The sequence below is a fragment of the Ictidomys tridecemlineatus genome, chromosome 7 (genome assembly GCF_052094955.1).
Source record: "Ictidomys tridecemlineatus isolate mIctTri1 chromosome 7, mIctTri1.hap1, whole genome shotgun sequence".
In the NCBI taxonomy this organism is placed as follows: domain Eukaryota; kingdom Metazoa; phylum Chordata; class Mammalia; order Rodentia; family Sciuridae; genus Ictidomys; species Ictidomys tridecemlineatus.
Window position 1 is genome coordinate 9,666,058 of NC_135483.1, and position 18,251 is coordinate 9,684,308.

General features: G+C 51.7%; 1 protein-coding gene across 1 annotated transcript in view; it reads left to right on the forward strand.

Annotated features, from left to right (window-relative positions):
• Hhla1 (HHLA1 neighbor of OC90) overlaps positions 1-16,852 on the forward strand; it is a 32,670-nt gene extending 15,818 nt beyond the window's left edge. Inside the window, exons 8-16 of the mRNA XM_078016700.1 lie at positions 734-790; positions 890-976; positions 3,366-3,617; positions 4,705-4,932; positions 7,628-7,696; positions 7,971-8,045; positions 9,502-9,655; positions 14,209-14,291; positions 15,346-16,852. Coding sequence (XP_077872826.1) covers positions 734-790; positions 890-976; positions 3,366-3,617; positions 4,705-4,932; positions 7,628-7,696; positions 7,971-8,045; positions 9,502-9,655; positions 14,209-14,291; positions 15,346-15,389 — 1,049 coding nt within the window. The 3' untranslated portion in view covers positions 15,390-16,852. The remainder of the gene's footprint in view (positions 1-733; positions 791-889; positions 977-3,365; positions 3,618-4,704; positions 4,933-7,627; positions 7,697-7,970; positions 8,046-9,501; positions 9,656-14,208; positions 14,292-15,345) is intronic.
• Positions 16,853-18,251: the final 1,399 nt, after the last annotated feature.

An 18,251-nucleotide genomic window follows, 5' to 3' on the forward strand; every position in this document is an offset into this window, starting at 1 on the left:
ACTTCACACATCACCTCTTTGGGTCTTCACAACCATCCTCTAAGCAGCATGCAACCCAATGTCCTCTGTCCCTTAAGCAGCGTCCCCAGGAACAAGTATACTTAGGAATTCAGAAGTTTTCAGATTTTGAAGGTCTCATGGAGAGACTACACCATACTGATACATAATACCTCTATCCAGGAAAGCCTGTGGTGATCCAACATCAATGTTCATTCAGCAAAATGTTTGACCCTTGCACCAAGTGGAATAGGTAAAGACTATACAATCTCACATCTGTCAAGTCAGGTTTTACCATCAAGGTCATACAAAACTTTCTACCTTACGAGATCTAGGGATTGAGGAATTACAAAAAAAAAAAAAAAAAAGATTATGGAATTTGAATTTTTTCCCTTGTAAAGGTGAGTGAACTGAGTCCTGGAGAAGTCAAGAAGTTCAGTCATTTGTAGAGTGCATAGCTAGTAAGTGGCTGAGTTGATACTGTAGCCCTGGAAGCTGACCCCTGCCACCCAACTTTGCTCTTAGCCACTACATTGTACTGCACCATCTCCTGCCTCCTCAGCCCCACCAAGCAAACAAACAAAAGTAAATCAGAAAATCAGAGCTGCCTTATAAGGAGTTAGTTTTACTCCCCTATCTCGTCCTGAGCTAGGTACTTCCAGCTCAAATTTTATTTCAACTAGACGTACAGCTGCAGACCCCTTGCTGATCTGTGCTGTGCTGGTTCATTTTACAGTGAGTCAGACCAATGAATCCGACTGCCTCTTCATCTGCGTGATGGCAGGAGAGTCAGGTGAGCCGCAGTGCCCTTGCCAGCTCTCTGGACTGGGCAATAAGCACAGGTCTCCAGGGGACAGCCCAGGATTTCCTCCTATGGGTGTGACCTTTGCAGGGCGGAATCTCTCTGACTTCTGGGAGATGGTGGAGAAATCCCCTGTGATCAACTACACGTTTACCAGCAGCCTGTCTGGAGTTCTGGGTGAGTACACCCCCAAATGCCTACCATGGAGACCACCGCCGAACCGGAGAACAAATGCGGTCCTGGGGCATTTTATTTAGCTCCTGTTTTAAAAATCAGATGATCTCACCACTGAAAACAATTTTCTGGAATATGTTGCAAAAGACGTTCTGGCAGCTGTGGATTCTTCCCATGGCAAAAAACCAACCAGAGCTGAGTGGCAGCTGTACCCATGCCCCTTTAGGAGGGGACTCTTCTCCCATTTCCCAGAGTTCCCTCTGCCCTCTATTGCCTTGCACAAGTTTTCTTACATCAACTATTTGGCTTTTAAGATGTTTTATGTTTTAGTTTGGGGCCCAGATCTAGAGACATTGTCACTCTCTAATGCACATCCTCCAGCCACCCATCCTCTGCACCCCCACGTGCCCACCTTCCTGTCCATTCCCTGTCACCAGGTGGCACTTTTGGAACCGCCTTTAAGTCTCCTCTCTCTCCCCTCCATGTAATTGGCATTTCTTGCTGAATGAAGTGCCTGAAGCCTCCCCAGGCCTCTGAGATTCCCTGCTGTTGCGTGAGAATCTGGGCTCAAGTCCTCGTCGTCTACCTTCGAACTGGAATAGCCTCTGAACAAGTGCTCCTTGTCAGATCCCCTGTGTCTCTAAATATCCATTCCTGCCAGGGGCAATGGTCACAACGTGGGTCACAACGTGGGTGAGGTCCCCTCGATGTCAGAACTCCAGTCAGCCCCAGAGGGTCCAAGTCCTTGGCCTGGAGAAGCGTCCTCTGCCCCCATGCCCACCCTCGTCTCCTCCTCCCTTTCTCATAAGTCCCCTGCTACCACACATTGGAACCACTGCCCTGCTTGCAGGCGGCGAGCAGCTCAAGCCTTCTGTGCCTTTGGCTCATGCTGCGATGTGTCGCAGCTCCTCCCTATTTCACCATGCTGTAGAACCCTGTGTGCCTGTCAACTGCCAGCACTTGCCTCCTCTTGCCCAAGGATCCCCAGTCAAAATCAGTCTTCTGCATCCCGTGGCCTTAGAACACCATTCTGCACATCATCTGGACTGATACTCCAGGTGGCATCACAGTGCCATTGACAGGTGTGCCTCCTCCATGGTGACACTCCAGGGCAGAGAGAGTCTCCTTTGTCTGCCTTCCCCTTCTGTTCCTCGCAGAGATGCTTGCACACAGCATGCCCTTCATCAGTGTCTCGTGGAGTCAAATGAAGGACCCAGCAATTCAGTTCCCCAATTCTATTTCAGTGGGTTACGGCGACTTGTGTTTATCTTGGGGCATCTCTTGATTATCCTGTGGAGGGGCTTCATTTGTTAATGGGACAAGACTCTTGGTAAGAAGTTAAAATGGGCATTGAGTGGGTTGCCTTCACCCACCCAGTTCTGAGGTCAGATCAGAGGACTGAGTGAATCTCATTTATTCAGTCTTTCCATGACCTTCCCACCCCCAATCTCAATGGGGTCTCCCCTTTGGTGTTGCTTTAAGGACAGGTGCCCAGGAAGAAGGAACATACTTACACCTGGACACTAAGGTTGATGTGCCTGGTGGCTGGTGGTCTGTCCAGGTGACAGTTTGGCTGGGGTGCACTTAGCCCATGTCCAACATGGAGCAAGGCTTAGGCTGGGGTTTCCTGTGGGGTGTCTGTGGGCCCAGAGCAAAGCAGAGAGAGGTCATGAGACTGCAGGCGTAACTCCTGCTGTTGGGTCAGTTGTTCCCTACACACAGCTACCTGCCAAAGGGACAAGTGGGGACCAAAATCCAACACCAGTCTTTGTCCACCCAGAGCAGGTGACTCTATAGGCCAGTGGGAGTCACTGGCCTATATGCCCGTCCCAGGCCCTATGCCCACTTGCACAAGCAAGCCTTCCTCGGGAGGTCAGGTGGAATGAAAGGCTCTTCCACCTTTTCCTCATGGGACAAACAGCAGCACTGAGTAAAATCTCTCCAAAATCTGCCTTTTGGGGAGCTCATTTTTCAATCAAAGTCTATCTTTTGGGGGGCTCATTTTTCCAGCTATTTCTGCCAGAAAGCCCCTGATTTCCCCAAATTCCACCTCTGGTTCCTAATTATATGCACAGAGCATGTCAAGGAGACCAATCCCTCATCCAGGACAAGTCCTGGAACCACGGGGTAACTGAGCACACTGAATAGATTTGGCCTCTGATCAAGAGACGGGTTAAATGTCAAGACCTTTGTGGTCTGAGGCGTGTGCGCTGCAGTGATTCATCGTGCAGCTTTTTTGGAGACTGACCTTTCACGTGGTACTGTTGGGAATGAGCTTGAGATCTTTATTCTCTCTACATATCTGCGGTCTGATGATCTTTCAGCGATTCAGCGATTCTTTGTGTCCAAAGGATCAAAGTTATCAAAGCTGCCATTGACCTTCTCCCCAAAGGTGCTGCAGCTACCAGGGAAGCAGCTGGGATTTCAGAGGCCACAACCCAAAGCCAGCAAGGCCTGCCAAGGACAGGCCCCCCGCGCTGGGCCCACCGCACACACCCGGCTTCTGCCCTGAGCGCCTCCCCGCCCAGGGAGACAACTGCTCCTTCAGAGGGAGAGGCAACAGGGAGCACAGGCAGGCTCCCTGGGCCTCCTGCAGGGACCACGGCCACAGCCAGCAGGGCCTCTGGCAGCCCCCCAGGCTCAGGTAAGATGTGATCTCACCCTGTGCTCTGCTCTGCTGAGTCTCCCTCCTGGCCCCTCCAGGCTCTCAGGAATGAGCCACACCTTTGTCCCTGTCTGCCCCCTGACACCAGGCTCCAGCTTCCTTGAAATAAGAGATGTCTGTGAGCCAGTGGAGGGCCCATGAGGACAAGCAGAGGCAGCCGTGTCAGTGGCCCAGTGGACCGCTAACATGGACGCTTCTAACAAGAAGGTGCAAAAAAGGTCCCTGAGTTTCCTGACACCCTTCACCCAGCCTCCCCAGGGCCATGTCTCCCACGCTCGTGGCTCACTGTGGCACAGCGTTATCACTTCAGCCCAGCACCTAGTGCTGTCTCTGGCAAGTCACAGGAAGTGAAACGCGTCAGCATCTTATGCCACGGTGGGTCAGTATGCCACTGGCTGCCCAACACGTTAGTGACCGCACAGCAGCATGGAAAGCTGCTCCCAGGGGCTCGCCAGGACCCCGCCCTCCCCACCTGTGGAGCACACAGTCAGCAGTGTTGTCACCGGCCACTCAAAGTGCCTGCTTCCCCATCATGTCCTACTTGGAAATAACTCTGAGCTGAGTCTTCTCTCTCATTAAGAGTCACTGTTGTCTGTCCACCAATGGCCCCGAGCCCTCAGCATCCACTCACTCCCTCATCAAAACATGCATCCCATCATAAAGATAAGGCTAAAGAGTTAAGGAAGTTACCCCAGTTCACAGCCTGGAGGAGGCAGGGCCTCAACCTTGCCTCCAGGTCTCTTGGCCTCAAGTCCTTCAGTCTCTCGCCAGGTCACAGGATGAGAAATAAGCTCCTTAAACTTGAGACAGAGCCACCGACCCCCAAACACACCCTTGCTGGCTGAGTGCCCGGGGACCTGGAGGAGTTCTCTTTATTTTCTGCTGGGGCAAACAAAGTTCCCTCTGGTCCATGGGCTTCAGCGCAGAGTGCAGGACGCCTAGAATGTCCATGTTATGCCCACGCCTGTGTTTGCCCGCTGACAGCAACCCCACGCCTCTGCAATTTTATATAAATCAAAGAGGTCGAATGCATCCATCCCCGGTGACAGTCACTTTGAATGTGCAGCTACCAGGACAGTGGCTGGAACACAGTGGGTGACAACCAACAGACAGACCTGGGCTCCCACGCTGTCCACGCCCAGGGCTCAGACCCAGGATGAGACAACACCTGGGGGTCCCCCCTGGGAGACAGCCTCCTCCACACCCACATCTGCCCAAGCTGCAGGGAGCCTCCCGGGTCCTACTGGGGCCATGTCCACGCCCAGCAGCCCAGCCCAGCCCAGCGCCACCTCAGGTAAGAGAGAGACTCACTCCACCCCTCCCCTTTCCAGTGACTCTCAGCATTGCCTGTCTTGAAAACCTTTTTAAATCTTTGAACTGTAACACATACAGAAAAAGTCAAACCCAGGGGACCAATACTTGGTTTGACCATGAGGCCGATTCTTCTTTCTCCTTCTTCGCCTCACCCCACTCTTTCCTTCTCATCTTTGAATGAATGAATGAATGAATGCTCACTCTTCATGGGGATCCCCCTCTCCTCTCTCTTTTATGTAAGTTCACTTTCTATTTTTTTTTTTCTTGTTTCACTACTAAACAAGTAACCGCTAGAAATTGACACGGTTCACTCAGGACAGGGATGAACTGACTTTTTGGCATGATATGATCATTATTACATTAATTACTTATATATCATGTATATGCAATGTAATGTAACATGCCTATTAATTGCATGTGTAAATGTATGCATTAATGCATAATCATGTAATGAGGAACACTTGAACTCTAAATGCAGGAGAAACATTGTCAAGTGTGACAGTGTAATGTAGATGTGTAATAAGTAGACACAGAGAATAGAAAGCAAAGCCAAAACTAAAAAGAAATTCACAACTTATTAACCTTGAACCTAACTTTAGTGTTCCCAGGTTATAGCTGGGAAGTAGAGTCCCTCTGATTTTTGTTTCCTTCACTCCAGTTTCATGAATTTTCCATACTTTATACTCCTATAGTCAGACAAAAAATAATTCCCTTAAAAATAACTGCCTCTGCTGCTTGCAGCATGGCTGAGAGCCCCCCCACCCCCAGGCTCCCACAGTCAGTGGATCATAACACACATGGAGGCTATGATCCTGGGGTCCATCAGCTTGACTTTCCTCCCTCTGGGCTCTGCCTCCTGGAGGGGGGGGCAGGCTGTGAAGGCTCCTGTGAAGCGCAACAGCCACTCAGTCAGTTTGTCAAACTACTGAATTTGTGAAGGAATGCAGGAAGAGGAGTAATGAATTTTCACAGTCATATAGATTCACTGTCTCAACTGCAAGCTCAAAATCACAATGGCACTCACAGGTCGAGAGATGCCCTTCAATGGCTTTAATCTTATGACCACCTGACACCAGGGCACCATCTTAGTCTGTTCAAGCACTGTGCTGTTTCAGGGGAAATTGGAAGCTGACACACTCTGGTCTGGTCAGCTGGACGTGGTGCTGTGGAGCTCTGCACTAGGCTCTCAGCTTCAGACGGCCTGGGCTGGAGTGGACCTCACACTCACACTGTGTCCTGGCACCTTCCTTCACCATCGAGTCCTTGTTCCCCACTGATGAAACGGGAGCTGTAAGAGCTCTTGTGTGGGTTCAATTAGGTGATGTCTGCAGGGTGTTCAGTTCAGTGAATGGCACCTGGGAAGCACTCAGTCGGTGCCACTGCTCTGCCTGAGCCCTCCTGCAGCAGGGCACTGAGGGCAGCGATAGGAGACACAAGCCCTCCGGAGGGGAGCATGCGTTTGTGTTTGCTTCTGCCCCAGGCCCACTTTACTCCAGTTCTCCACGATTCTGCAACCAGTCAGTCACACTGCAAGCAGCCATCGTATGTGGTATAGCTAAGGCTAATCCAGAACTACATAGAAGCACATCCAGGCAGCTAACGGACACCCTCTGTGTTAGGGGTTACAGTCTGAGGCCTACACAAAATCAGGAGCAGATTCTCACCCACCTTAGAAACTGGCAGGATGGCCCTGTAGAGTTGGGAAAGGATCCCGCAATCATCTGTGTGTGAGTGGGTCACAGCACTCATGTCTGGCATGAACACAGTCCTGTGGAATCCCACCCTGAAGTGTTCTGTCCTTGCCAAGGAGCATGACAGAGCACAGCAGCTGTGCCACTCTGTGGTAAGAGCTGGGCTCCGCGCCTGCCTGCTTCATAGCCTCATCTCCCCTCCACCTCCTCCCTCTGGATCAGCCACAGAGAACTGCTTGCCACCCACTCCTCGAGGTCTTTGCACAAGCTCCCTGCTCTCCCGGGGAAGCCTGTGCTTCTCACTAGCCTTGTACCCGTGGTCTTGATCCACGTCACCTGCCCCAGCTGAATTGGGGGCCCACTGACTGTGCTGGAACCTCCCCCTTCTTCCCCTTCATGCCTGAGTGAAATTTCCTGTTGCATCTTCTCCTTCTTCCCTTAGAAGGAGGCTGCTGTGCTTCTTGTGCCAGAGGCCAGCTCCAGGCAGCAAGAACCAGGTCCTGTAGCAGTCCTTAAACCAAGGACATGTTGAAAAGAACTGTTGAACTGAGCCCATGCGCCATCATGACAATGATTGACAGGCAGTTTATTGGGGTGCGGATGGAGTACGCCAAGGCGCAGGAGAATGAGAGGCGTACCATTTCCTGTTTGCCCAGAGCTCCCACGCTTGCACACTTCCTGTTCAACACCACCATTCCCCAAGCAGTGTCACCTGATCTTACCACTATTACCTTTTTCCCAAGGGCCCCCACCACATGGTACCACAGTTACTGACAGCACTTGCCTGTTCCCTTGTAAGTACCTGGAGCACCGCCATGGAGGGCTCCATTTCTTGACTCACTTCTGCAGCCTCAACATCCTGCTTGGTACCTGGCTTAATAACCAGTGTTGGTTGGATAGGGCAGGACTGGTGGCCTGGGGCGTCTTCTCCAAATCAGGTCCCCTTGAAAAGATGCAGGCTCACCCTCTCTCCTCTCATCCCAGGAACAGTCACCCCTGGCACACAGACGCCAAGGCCAACCAAGGCACCAGCCCCCAAAGACCCACAGACAGGTGAGAACACACAGGTGGGAAAAGAAACCCCATACCACGGCGGGGAAGGACGGTACTTCACTGGTTCTCACAGGAAAGAGGCAGGAGAACTAGTTTGTAAGTCTTGTGTGCTGCTAAGTTGCCAGGTGATCCTGAATAAATCACCTCCCCTTGGCTATGATTTTCTGTGGGTTTCCAGAACTCTTTATCCTGAAGGCACTTTGATTCTCTGGTTGTGGTATAACCCAAGGCAGCTTCGTTTTCATTTTTGGAAGACTATTCTTGTCCCATGCAGGTGATGTTCCTGCAGAGTGGCCATTTGCTCCTGGAGAAGAACCAGCCCTAATCCCAGTACCCCATCAAGTCTCAAGTGAGTAGCAGCACCCCCTGCTTGCTAGGCTTGTGTTTCTTTCAGACAGGGTTAGGAAGTATGATAAAAGGAGGTTTGTTGGATAACTTTAGACCTAGAGTGCTGGCATTCAAACCCAAGCTCAACTTCCAGGATTCAGTTTCCTCCACTATTTAGCATAAAAAAAAGTTCCAATGATTGTGTCTGGTTTTCCTTTCCTACAAGATTTTGCATTGAGATAATGTGTGTGACAGTGCGTTGGAACCCTAGAGAGCTGAGTGACTTAGGTTAGTTAACAGTCTTTGAGGGAACATCTGTGGAGCAGTGAGCTGGGTACCTTGCAAAGGGAAGGTGCTCTTATGATAAGTGTGGTGTTGACAGAGAGGGGAGTGCCATTCACTGGGCGGCCATTTACTTCTCTGTTCTGAAGGACACCCTGCCCATCCCCCCACCCCCACCCCCAGCACACTTGGTTCTCATGGGGTGAGGAAAGAACCGTTCGCTGGACCTGAAGTAGTTTCCAGAATTCCAAAGACTGATTTTCAGTGGTTTTGCTGATTCTTCCAGCTTTTGCTAGACGTCTCCCTCTCCTCTGTTGTGCCGGTTTCTGGGAGAAACTGGTATAGAATGAGCCCTTGAAAGCTGGATGGATCAGGCGCCTCTCACTCCCAGATACCTTTCTACCCTAGTTCTGCAAGCATTCTGGCACCCTTCACTTGTATGTCAACAGAAGGCCATTAAATCCTGGGGACCTGAATGGTCTCTGTTTCCTATCTCCCCAGCTCTGCCTCAGCCCCTCCTACCTGCAATGAACGTGAATGGGCCTTTCAGACAAAGGTGTGATTGCCACCACAGGAAGTGACCTCCCCTTCCCCCGGGAGTTCTAAAGAAGCTCCTCACTATTTTCTTATCCTGTTATTATTTGACTCTTTATAAAAGCCACATGTTAAGTGACAGTGAAAATCTGGATCACTAAACATAATTAATCTTCAGCCTCTGGAGGAAGAGAACTCACGACCCAGAGCCCTGTTCTCGGGGATCCAGGTTGCCTCATTCACCTTTCAGCCTGGCTTTTCATCCTCCTTGCACACAGGCAGGCACAGGTACACACACCCTAAGCCCCCGTCCTCAAATGACTCTCCATCTCCCCTGGGCAAGTCACCCCCTTACCATGCTCAACCATCATGGACCCCATCCCCTGCCCAGGAATGCCCTCCCTCTGATGCATGCCTATTAAACATTTGCTCCTCAGCTGAACCCTCTCTAATCTCCTCCAGGAGGTCGGTCACCACCTTCTCTCTACCTACACCTTGATATTTTCACAGTAGCTTTACTGGGCGGTGAAGCCATACCGTGGTTACTGCCTGTCTCTGAGCCAGGATCAGGGCAGGATTGTGTTCTCCTGACACAGTTCCCCCCGGGGGAAGGTGCTGGCTAAACTCTTGTTGACTTGACTGGTCTGAGATTCATCTTCTAGGGTGTCCGCAGCCGCTCCTCAAACAGGGGGCCATGACGGCTGCCCCTCTCACCCTGGCCACCCAGAAGCTCAACCCTTGCCTGATGGAATTGTGCCGCTTCTTCCAGCAATGCCTCTGTGTGAGCCAGAGGAACCCCAGGACAGAGACCATGAGGTAACCAGCGGCTTCTTTACATATTTAATATTTATAAGCTGCTTACTCTGTGTGGCTTCTCGGCAGGCCACAAGGTAGCCAGGCATTAAATAACCCAAAGACAGGTGACCAGGGGACCTCAAGGAAGGGGATCTTTTAGGTGTCCTCTACTAGATTGTCACTTCCTTGGGAGCCATGATGGGACCTCATTAATTTCTGGGTCCCCAGAACCAGGTCCGGGGCTGGACAGATTCAGGGCTGTACTTATTGGACAGCTGAGCGGGACTGAGCTGCGTCGAGATGAGCTGGGCTGGGCTGAGGTGAGCTGAGGGAGGTGCCGTGTACCCAGCAGCATTACCGCTGAGGACTTTGAGTGGTCCTTGAACCCAATGTTCTCAGCCTGAGGAAACTCTCTAGGAGACAGTAACCAAAGCACAGGTCTCTCTATCCACTCCCACAAATTCCTAGCAGTCACCTGCCAGTGGGATTAGAAGCTTGTAAAACTAAAATTAGAATTCAAACTACATTTTAAGTTAAGTAGGTTCAGGCATGGACACTTCCCTGCCCTTTAATTCTGACCTACTGTCCTGTCATTTGGGACTTATTTTTGACTAGACATTCAGAGCCAGTTACAGAGATGGATACTCCTGCTCCAGGAGCCTGGGGACCAGCTTCTCGGATCTTTAATGTTATGTTCCAAGTCTGCTTACAAGATCCTCCAGGTTTTCAGATCTCCATCATCTGCCAGGACCAAGTCCCAAGTCCATGTTTTTAGTCTTTTCCTGTCACCCCTTTCTGGCCTTGAATTTGGATCCCTCATTGGTTGGCTGCTTCTTCCATCCAGAGAAAGTAATGAGGAAGACCCAGAGACTCAAAGGTGTGAGCATGCAAGGCTGGGCACTTCTCCTCAGCCAAGGAAGAGGGAATCTGCAAAGCAGAGCATTCTGCTCCCTATTGGGTCCTTCTCAGTTGCTCTTTTTAAATCAATAATGCATTTTGCATCTCTACAACGTATCCACTCTGCACTGGGCTAAGCCCAGGCTATGGTGATGGGTCAGAAAAAGGCCCAGAACCTGAAGATCACATGGTTAGGGGGAAGAAATGGTCATAAACACAAATCACAAGATAGTTGGTATAGAACCAAGTCATGTGCCCGAGCAAAACCCTGCAGTCATATCTCCTTGGCAAACATCACACTTGGAAACACCCAGACATTGGCTGAAAGAACAGGTGGGGAAGTCAGAAGTTTTGAGTTTAAACTCACAGCCATGAATCCACTGTTAACCTGAGCTCTTCCCTCTTTTCCCTGAAGTGTGAGTTGTTCCGTAGACCCGCATGGAGTGTGGAAGGTGGGACAAGAACACCATGTGGCAGATCGAGGGGTGTCAATCACCAGAGCGAGGGGTGTCAGTCAGTATGTTGGCACAATAAGAGCCTCTGAGATTAAGAAACAGCACGACTGGTGAAGAAGTTGGCAGTAGAAAGAGACCAGTTCCACACCAGAGTGACAAGTGCGTGGCAGACCCTGCATCACATGCTGGGGAGCCCCGAGGAGATAAGTGACAGGATTCAATGGAGGAGTAGGAGTTTTCCAGGCCAAAAAAGGGAGAGGCCACTAGAAGGAAAATGCGTGGGCTGTGCGAAGACGGGGTGGAAGGCAGCGGGGCCCTCTGGGGGCACTGGGGTGGTCAACAGCGCTGCCGCAGCAGTGGCAGCCACCGTGTCCCACATGCCTCCACTCAGGTGGCCTTGCCTTGCAGGCACCTGGATGGCCTTTCACTAACAAGTTCCCTTTGCCTGTCACAGAGCTCCAGATGCCCCTCCACACCTCCCGTTGTCCACCATCCAGAAACATACAGAACCTCCAAACATACAGAACATCCAATGCACATCGGGCCAAGGCTCAAGTCCAGCCCTTCATTCTGTCCGTCCTTGAACTCTGGTTCCCTAAACGTCCCTCCTCCCACATCGTCTCCCTTTCCTAGTCCTCTTTTGAAATGTTTCCTATTTAGAGTCCCTAGCACCTTCCTGGGGACACACTGTCCCCCTTCGAGGGTGACAAAGCCCCGGTTCCTTTCCCTCCTGATGCCTATGAACTGGTGCCTTGGGTGCCAGGCGGGATTCTGGGGCTCCTGCCCTTTCCAGGCTGCTGCCCCCTCCACGTGGAGCCAGGGTCTGGTCTGACGTGAGGAAGTGTGCACAGCAGGGGCTTCCACACGGTCCCAGCTCGTTCTGCTCCTGGCAAAGCCGCCGAGAGACAGACACCGGAGGACTCCTCCCCAGCGGGTTTTCTTGGAAGAGCGTCCAGCCTTTTCTACGTGAGAAACGCTGCTCTAGCCTCCGTGAGGAGCACCGGTCGTGTCATGAAGGCAACGCTGACCTCCTTCTTTATGCAGCAACAGCCACGCCGGTTCTCCACTGTCGCCTTGCCTTGTTCGCTAACTGGGGGATGCTTTCCCTGAGGACTCAGGCAGACTCTGTGTCATGTCTAAGTAATGCCATCTCTTGCCAGCCACCTCCTCTGCCAAAGTGAACTCAGGCCTGGACGGTGGCTTGGGGGCTTCTCAGAGAGGGCCATGTCTCTGCAGTTGTGACCACTGAAGTCCCCACCTCGTGGTGTGGAGCTTCAGGGAGCCCCTCCGCCGGCCCCTCGCCGTCCACCTAGTAGCATCGACTCTAGAGCAGCGGCTCCCCAGGTCATTGGGTGTCCTCGGTGTGGAGGGAGTTTTCTAGAGGGTTTTGCTGCTGTGCACATTGTCACACAAGCCAAGGGGGAGTGAGATGAGGCCACAGAAATGCCCCAATGCTAGAAGCTTCCACACCGTTTCGGGTGCTGTGTGGAAGGTCAGGTTGAAGCCAGGAGGCCTGGCTTTAAATTTACTTTCTACCACTTCTAAGTTATGTGCCCTTGGAATTGTCACTGAATTCCTCTGAACCTTGGCTTATCTTGTTTGGGCCACGCTGCCTGAGTTCCACCCACGTCACACAAGTCCAAGAGCACCTTTCACGGAGAAGGGCGGCAGCACTCTTGCCACACCGACCGAGTACCGTGAGAATGGAATGAAAGGAAACGGTGGCTCAAGCTGTCCCTGCCCAGCCCCTGGACTAGCTGGCGTGGATGTGGCCGTGGCTGTTGGCTCACTGCTCTTCCTGCTCTGCAGCCACGCTGGTCCCGCCTCTGGCGCCTCGGACATGTTGCAGCCGTGGTAACCAAATGCCTGTGGAGTTGATAAGACTTGACATCCTGCCTCTTCTGCTTTTGGAATGTCACCTTGAGTATGTGGAGCCCATGCTCAGAGAAGAGGGAGCCCTGTGGTGTTCTACATGTGCCTCTGTGCTCGGCCCTGCCTCTTCTCTGCCCTGCTTTGTACTGAAGGTCCCGACGCGTGCAGACTGCATTTCCCAAAATGCCTTGCCAACCAGCTTCCCGTTGGCTAAGGCAATGCATGAGACTGGCAGGAGATGGAGGGCAGGAGCGAGGAGAAGCCATGGAATTTCTCCCTGGGCCCTTTCTGCTTCGGGGAGTGTTTCTAGAATGGCTTGGTCTCCTCTGTGGTTCCAGTTTTGGAAAAGCACCCTCCCTACAGCCCAGCTCCGTGGTCCCAGCTGCCCCAGAGCCCTTCCTTCCTGCTCTAGCTGCATGCTTCCTCCTGTCCCTCCACACCTGGAAGGTGGGGCAGCCTCACCTTCTCCTGTTGGCTCTTTCTCCTCCTTTTATGCCCAGTCCCCAGTGTTAAAGGCCTCTAGAGAGCCACCTGGATTCTGCCCCCTGGGCTCACCTATTGGCTGTCCTCTGAGAATGCAGTGGGTTGTGTCCTGGATTGGACTGTGAGGCTAGAGTCAACACTAGCGCTTGAACGCAGTGACTCTGGGCAACCCAGTAACTCTCTGTGCCTCCATTTGCTCAATTCTACCATTTCCTGTAAACGGAGGATGGTATCACCTGGGGAATCCTCACAGTGAACTTTGCTTGGGGAGTTAGTTGCTGAGCGCCCAAGAGTACGGTAGAGTTGCAGAATGAGAGCGGTGGAGGAGAAATCAGAGCACAGTTAGGCCGAGCTCATCAGATGTCAGAAGTGGGTTGAAGGAGATGTAGACCCCATGGTCCTAGGGTGAGCTACGGACACAGGCTGCACCGAGGTCTGCTTCCTAATGTCAGTCAATGGTCTCTTCACCACAGCCCCTGCTGACACAAAGGCATTGTTAGCAATAGCAGCTCTCTGCCCTCTCCACCTTCCACAGAAACAAACAAGAAAACATTGTCATTTATTGAGCACCTACTAGGTACTGCTTGGGAGCCTTACATATGCTATCTCATCTAATCCTCAAAAAATCTGTGAGTGTAGGTCTCATTATTGCCTTACATCTATATATCGGAAAGTCAGGACGTAAAGTAATACTGGCTGGCCCTTAAGTCTGAGCTTTTTCTACCCTGCCCTGTTCCCTTCCTTTCCTTCCATATCCTCTAAAGATGGATGGAGGGTTCCTTGCTGTGAATAGTTGGCCACACATTCATGGTGACGTAATTGCCAGGCAGGATCGTGATTGCTCCCAACTCTGACTTAAATCTTTAGGTACTGTCTGGAGTATTACTCCTGGTTTCTGAAGAATGCAACATTTATCTGCCAGAGGGTGAAAAGGGTGTCGTCCTCACACAGTAAGTACCCAGCTTGAGGAGGCTGTACGTTTGCAGTCACTGCACCCTATGGAAGGCTTCTGTGAACCTGAGAGGTCTTCTTGTCACCTGGAGCCAAAGGTGTGCTGTAGCTTACACGCCATCCATTAGGTCTAGAAAACAGAGTCTAAGCTATTTCGGATTTTCCAACAAAGAGCTTAATGTTTGTCGTTAAGTATAGAAAACAAAAGCCGAGTCAGCCTGACATGCACTGTTACCCTGTGTGTGAACGCAGGCAAGTTTCTTAGCCTCTGAGTAAGTCTGGTAGGTCCGATTCCCAAACCACTGATTTGGTGTCAGATCACGCCATCTAATAGGCTATCTATCTGGTCAAGGGCCTCTGGCTTCCTGAAAATCGTGGAGCTGTGTTAGACTCTTTGGGAAATCCCTTCTAAATGTAACCCAGGTATAAGCTGGGTGCTCGCATGGCCCAGTCTTAACAGGAGTTACCTTTAACAAAGAGTTCAGCCTCTCAGGCTTTCCCTGTGTCCCTTAAATAGCATCATCAAACGGCGTCCCCTGCCAACGCTTCTTAGAAACTGTCCTCATTCCTTTGGCCTCGCAGGGTCTCTTGGTCTCACAAGCTCTCTACCACCACCTTCATGTGCCCTAGCAGAAGCCAAACCCTGGAAGGGAGGGGTTCCGAAAGAGACATATCTTGGAAATACATAGTTCGGTGGCTCTTCTTTTGTCCTTGCCACATTGAAGTGTCTATGCACATAACGTATCACGTCTACTGAGCAATGTATTGATGAGTTTACAGTCAGGCAACCCAGGGAGACAACAGCTGGGTGCTGGGAAAGGAGCCCTGAGCAGATGTGGGGCAGCGCAGGCTCCTCCTCCCTCCTCTGTGCTGCTGACTAGCTGGGGTCTCACCTGGGTCCTCTGCACGCTGACATGGACCCCCTCCCCGTAGCACACTGTCCCATGCTTGCCCTCTGGAAGATCCCAAATGGTCACCGGGGCTGTCGGAGTTTCCCCATGTCTCTGCAGTGTTCCCACCTCAGTGCCCAGTTCCTCACTCTTGTTCTTTCAGCCTTAAAGCAAAAGTGCCTCGAGAGTATCTGCGAGTCAGTGTGAGAACCTGCCCGTCTTCAGGCCGAGACCTTCACCCAGCCTGGCCACGTCTGCAGAGCTCTCAGGCTCCAGCAAGATCACCCATGCATTGAAGGTGGTTCTTTGGAGAAGTGACACTTTTTCTCCCCTGCAAACTGGTGTCAGGTAGTCAAGGTGGAGGCCTCGGGACTAATGCTGTCATGACAGACCCACCTGCCAGCCTCCAAGGGATGGAAACTTAATGTCTGTGCCCCAGAAGCTCCTGTGACGCTCTCAACCACCCGGATAGCTGGAAAGCTGACGGAGAGGCTCCGAGCACACGGGCCCAGCCTGAGCTGACACAACGCCTGAGCTGACCTAAATGGAGGACATTGGGAAGACAGAAAAATTACAAACTGAGAAAGATTGAAACCATATCCCGGAGAGAGTCACATACGATCTTGCTAAATTGTTAACTAAAATTTAGTTCCTTATAACTAAGCAGGCCTGCAGTACTGTGGAATCTACATGATCTCCACGTTCCTAAATAGGAGATGGTGAGAACCTACAAAAGGAGGCGTTGCAGGGCGTTGTTTCAATTGACATCTTATCCTGATTCCTCCTCTGTGTGCCCCTCTGTATCTGGGAGTTACCAAGAGCACCCACAGGCTCAGTGGTTTACTAGTAAGACCATGGAACTCAGAAAAATCCTTAGATTCACACATACCATTTGTGCAGCAAAAGGATTCAGATAAAAATCAGCCAAGATACAAGGCAGGTAAAGCCAGTTCCATGGGAGCCCAGGTATGGGCTTCTGGTTCTCCTGCCCAGGTAGGCTGTGCAGCCAGCACTTGACTGCCCGTAAGGGAGGCCCACATGGAGGATGGCCCAACAGGGAGGCTGGGAGCTCGGCATCCAGGGATTTGGCTGAGGTCAGTCAGTGGGCATGGACTGTCATGCCATCTCCGGCCTCTCCAGAAGACCCCCACTATACAGCACATGCTCACATAAGCTGTCTGGTGTGGCCACAGGTGAAGTCACAGTGTCAGGATAGTCCAAGGGTCTAGCAGTGATTCCCCAGGAGCTGTTCAGGGCCTGGGCCTTCCTGTGAAAGGTACAGGTGTGAGTCCCTGCACCTGCTGAGCCAGCCTGCAGCACACCTGCACTCCAAGGGCCCCTTTATTGTATCGGGTCCCTTTTCATTGTTTCCATCATCCAACTCCCTGATAGATGCCAGACTCTGCAGGGCATTACCGAGCAGGTTTGCTCTCTCAGTGGCTCTACAGGGACCCTTCACCCCTCATGGCTGAGGACAGCGTGACTCCTGGGGTGCTCGGCACCCCTCCTCCCTTCCCCTTCTTCCCACTTGCATACACACTTCCCTTGGTGCTCCCTGGTGACAAAAGTCACCGTCACAATACAAATACAAAGCAGTTTCCCCATGGAAGACTGTTGGGTGCCTAGCAGCCTGTGGACCAAAATATCTGGGGGTGTAGAACTGTAACTGTGGGGAGAGAAGCAGTCAGAAATGTCCCTGACCGTCACATGGAAATCTTCCTTTTAAATCTCCAGAACAGTTGAGAGACCCTCATATTGATGCATGTGTTGAGCTCTGTTGTCATGACTTTGGGGGCTGCAATGGCCTTCTGGTTTGTAAAGATGATGTTGGACATGACAAATTTTGAAGGGTCAAAGGAACACCCACCTGGGTAAACCAAGACTCAGTCCCTTTCACTAGGTGTGGGTTACTTTGATTAGATCCTTTCTGATGGATGAAGCTGAAGTTAAGGATCTTTGTCTGTCAGGACTCCACAGTTTCCCCACAGAGTAACTCAGCACCATGGAGATGAAGGATGGATGGATGGTCTGAGCCCAGGAACAGTGTTCTCCACTAGTGGGGGAGCTGGGGTGGACTTGTCTGCCCTACTCTTTGGAAATGACTGAGCATGACCATAACCTTTAGAAACCCTGAATATGGAGTCCCTCCGAGGCCTGTGCAGGAATTTGACCTAGCATCAAGGACAGAGGCTCAGTGGACCATGTGGGGGGGGGAGGGAGAGGTGGGGGGAGGCGGAGGGGGAAGGTGGAGGGTTTCTACTGTCATATCATCTGCCACAGTAACGGCGATACTGGAGGAAACAGGACCCAAGAGTGAACCAGTGTCACAGTTCACTGGTCTGGAGATTAAGGGTGGCTTGAGCACTCCAGAGCTGAATTCATCCTGGCTTAAGTGATGGACAGGTGACAAGGAAGTCTCAGGGGTGAGACTGAACCACAGATCCAATCTGTGCATTTCTGGCCACCAGAGCTTAACTGTGAGACAAAGGAGATGTCGGTCCATGCCCCTGATGGTGGAGGGGACCATGTGCTAATTGCACATGCAATGCCAGCAAACTGAGCCCTTCCTAGCTGTGGAAGGGCTCACATTTCTGCTTCATTCCTGCCCAAAGACAAGCTACTTTGGAAAGGGTAGGAGAGAGGAAGGGCGGGAGGAGGAGGAGGAGAGGGGGTGGGGAGAACTTGTGTCTCTTGGCCGCAGGCTGTGGCTCTGCCTGAGTTTGAGCGTGTGTCCCTGTGTCTGCACAGGTGAGCTTGTTGTGGGTGTGGTCCATATGAGTGAGAAACTCAGCTGCCATCATGATGAAACCTGTAACCTTGAACTCTCATTTAGAACACTGCTTTCACTCTTACGCCTGGGTTCTTGTGAAAATTTTAATCTTCACCTATTCCATCAACACAGAATGTCAAGGCACGGTTCCAGGGATGTTGGAGACCAGTGACTGTCAATCAGGTGATTTGCCTCCAACCCCAGGAGTGTTTGGCAATGTCTAGAGACATCTGGGTTGTCAAAACTCATGGAGATGAGGGAGGAGAGGGCTACTGGCATCTAGTGGGTGGTGACCTATG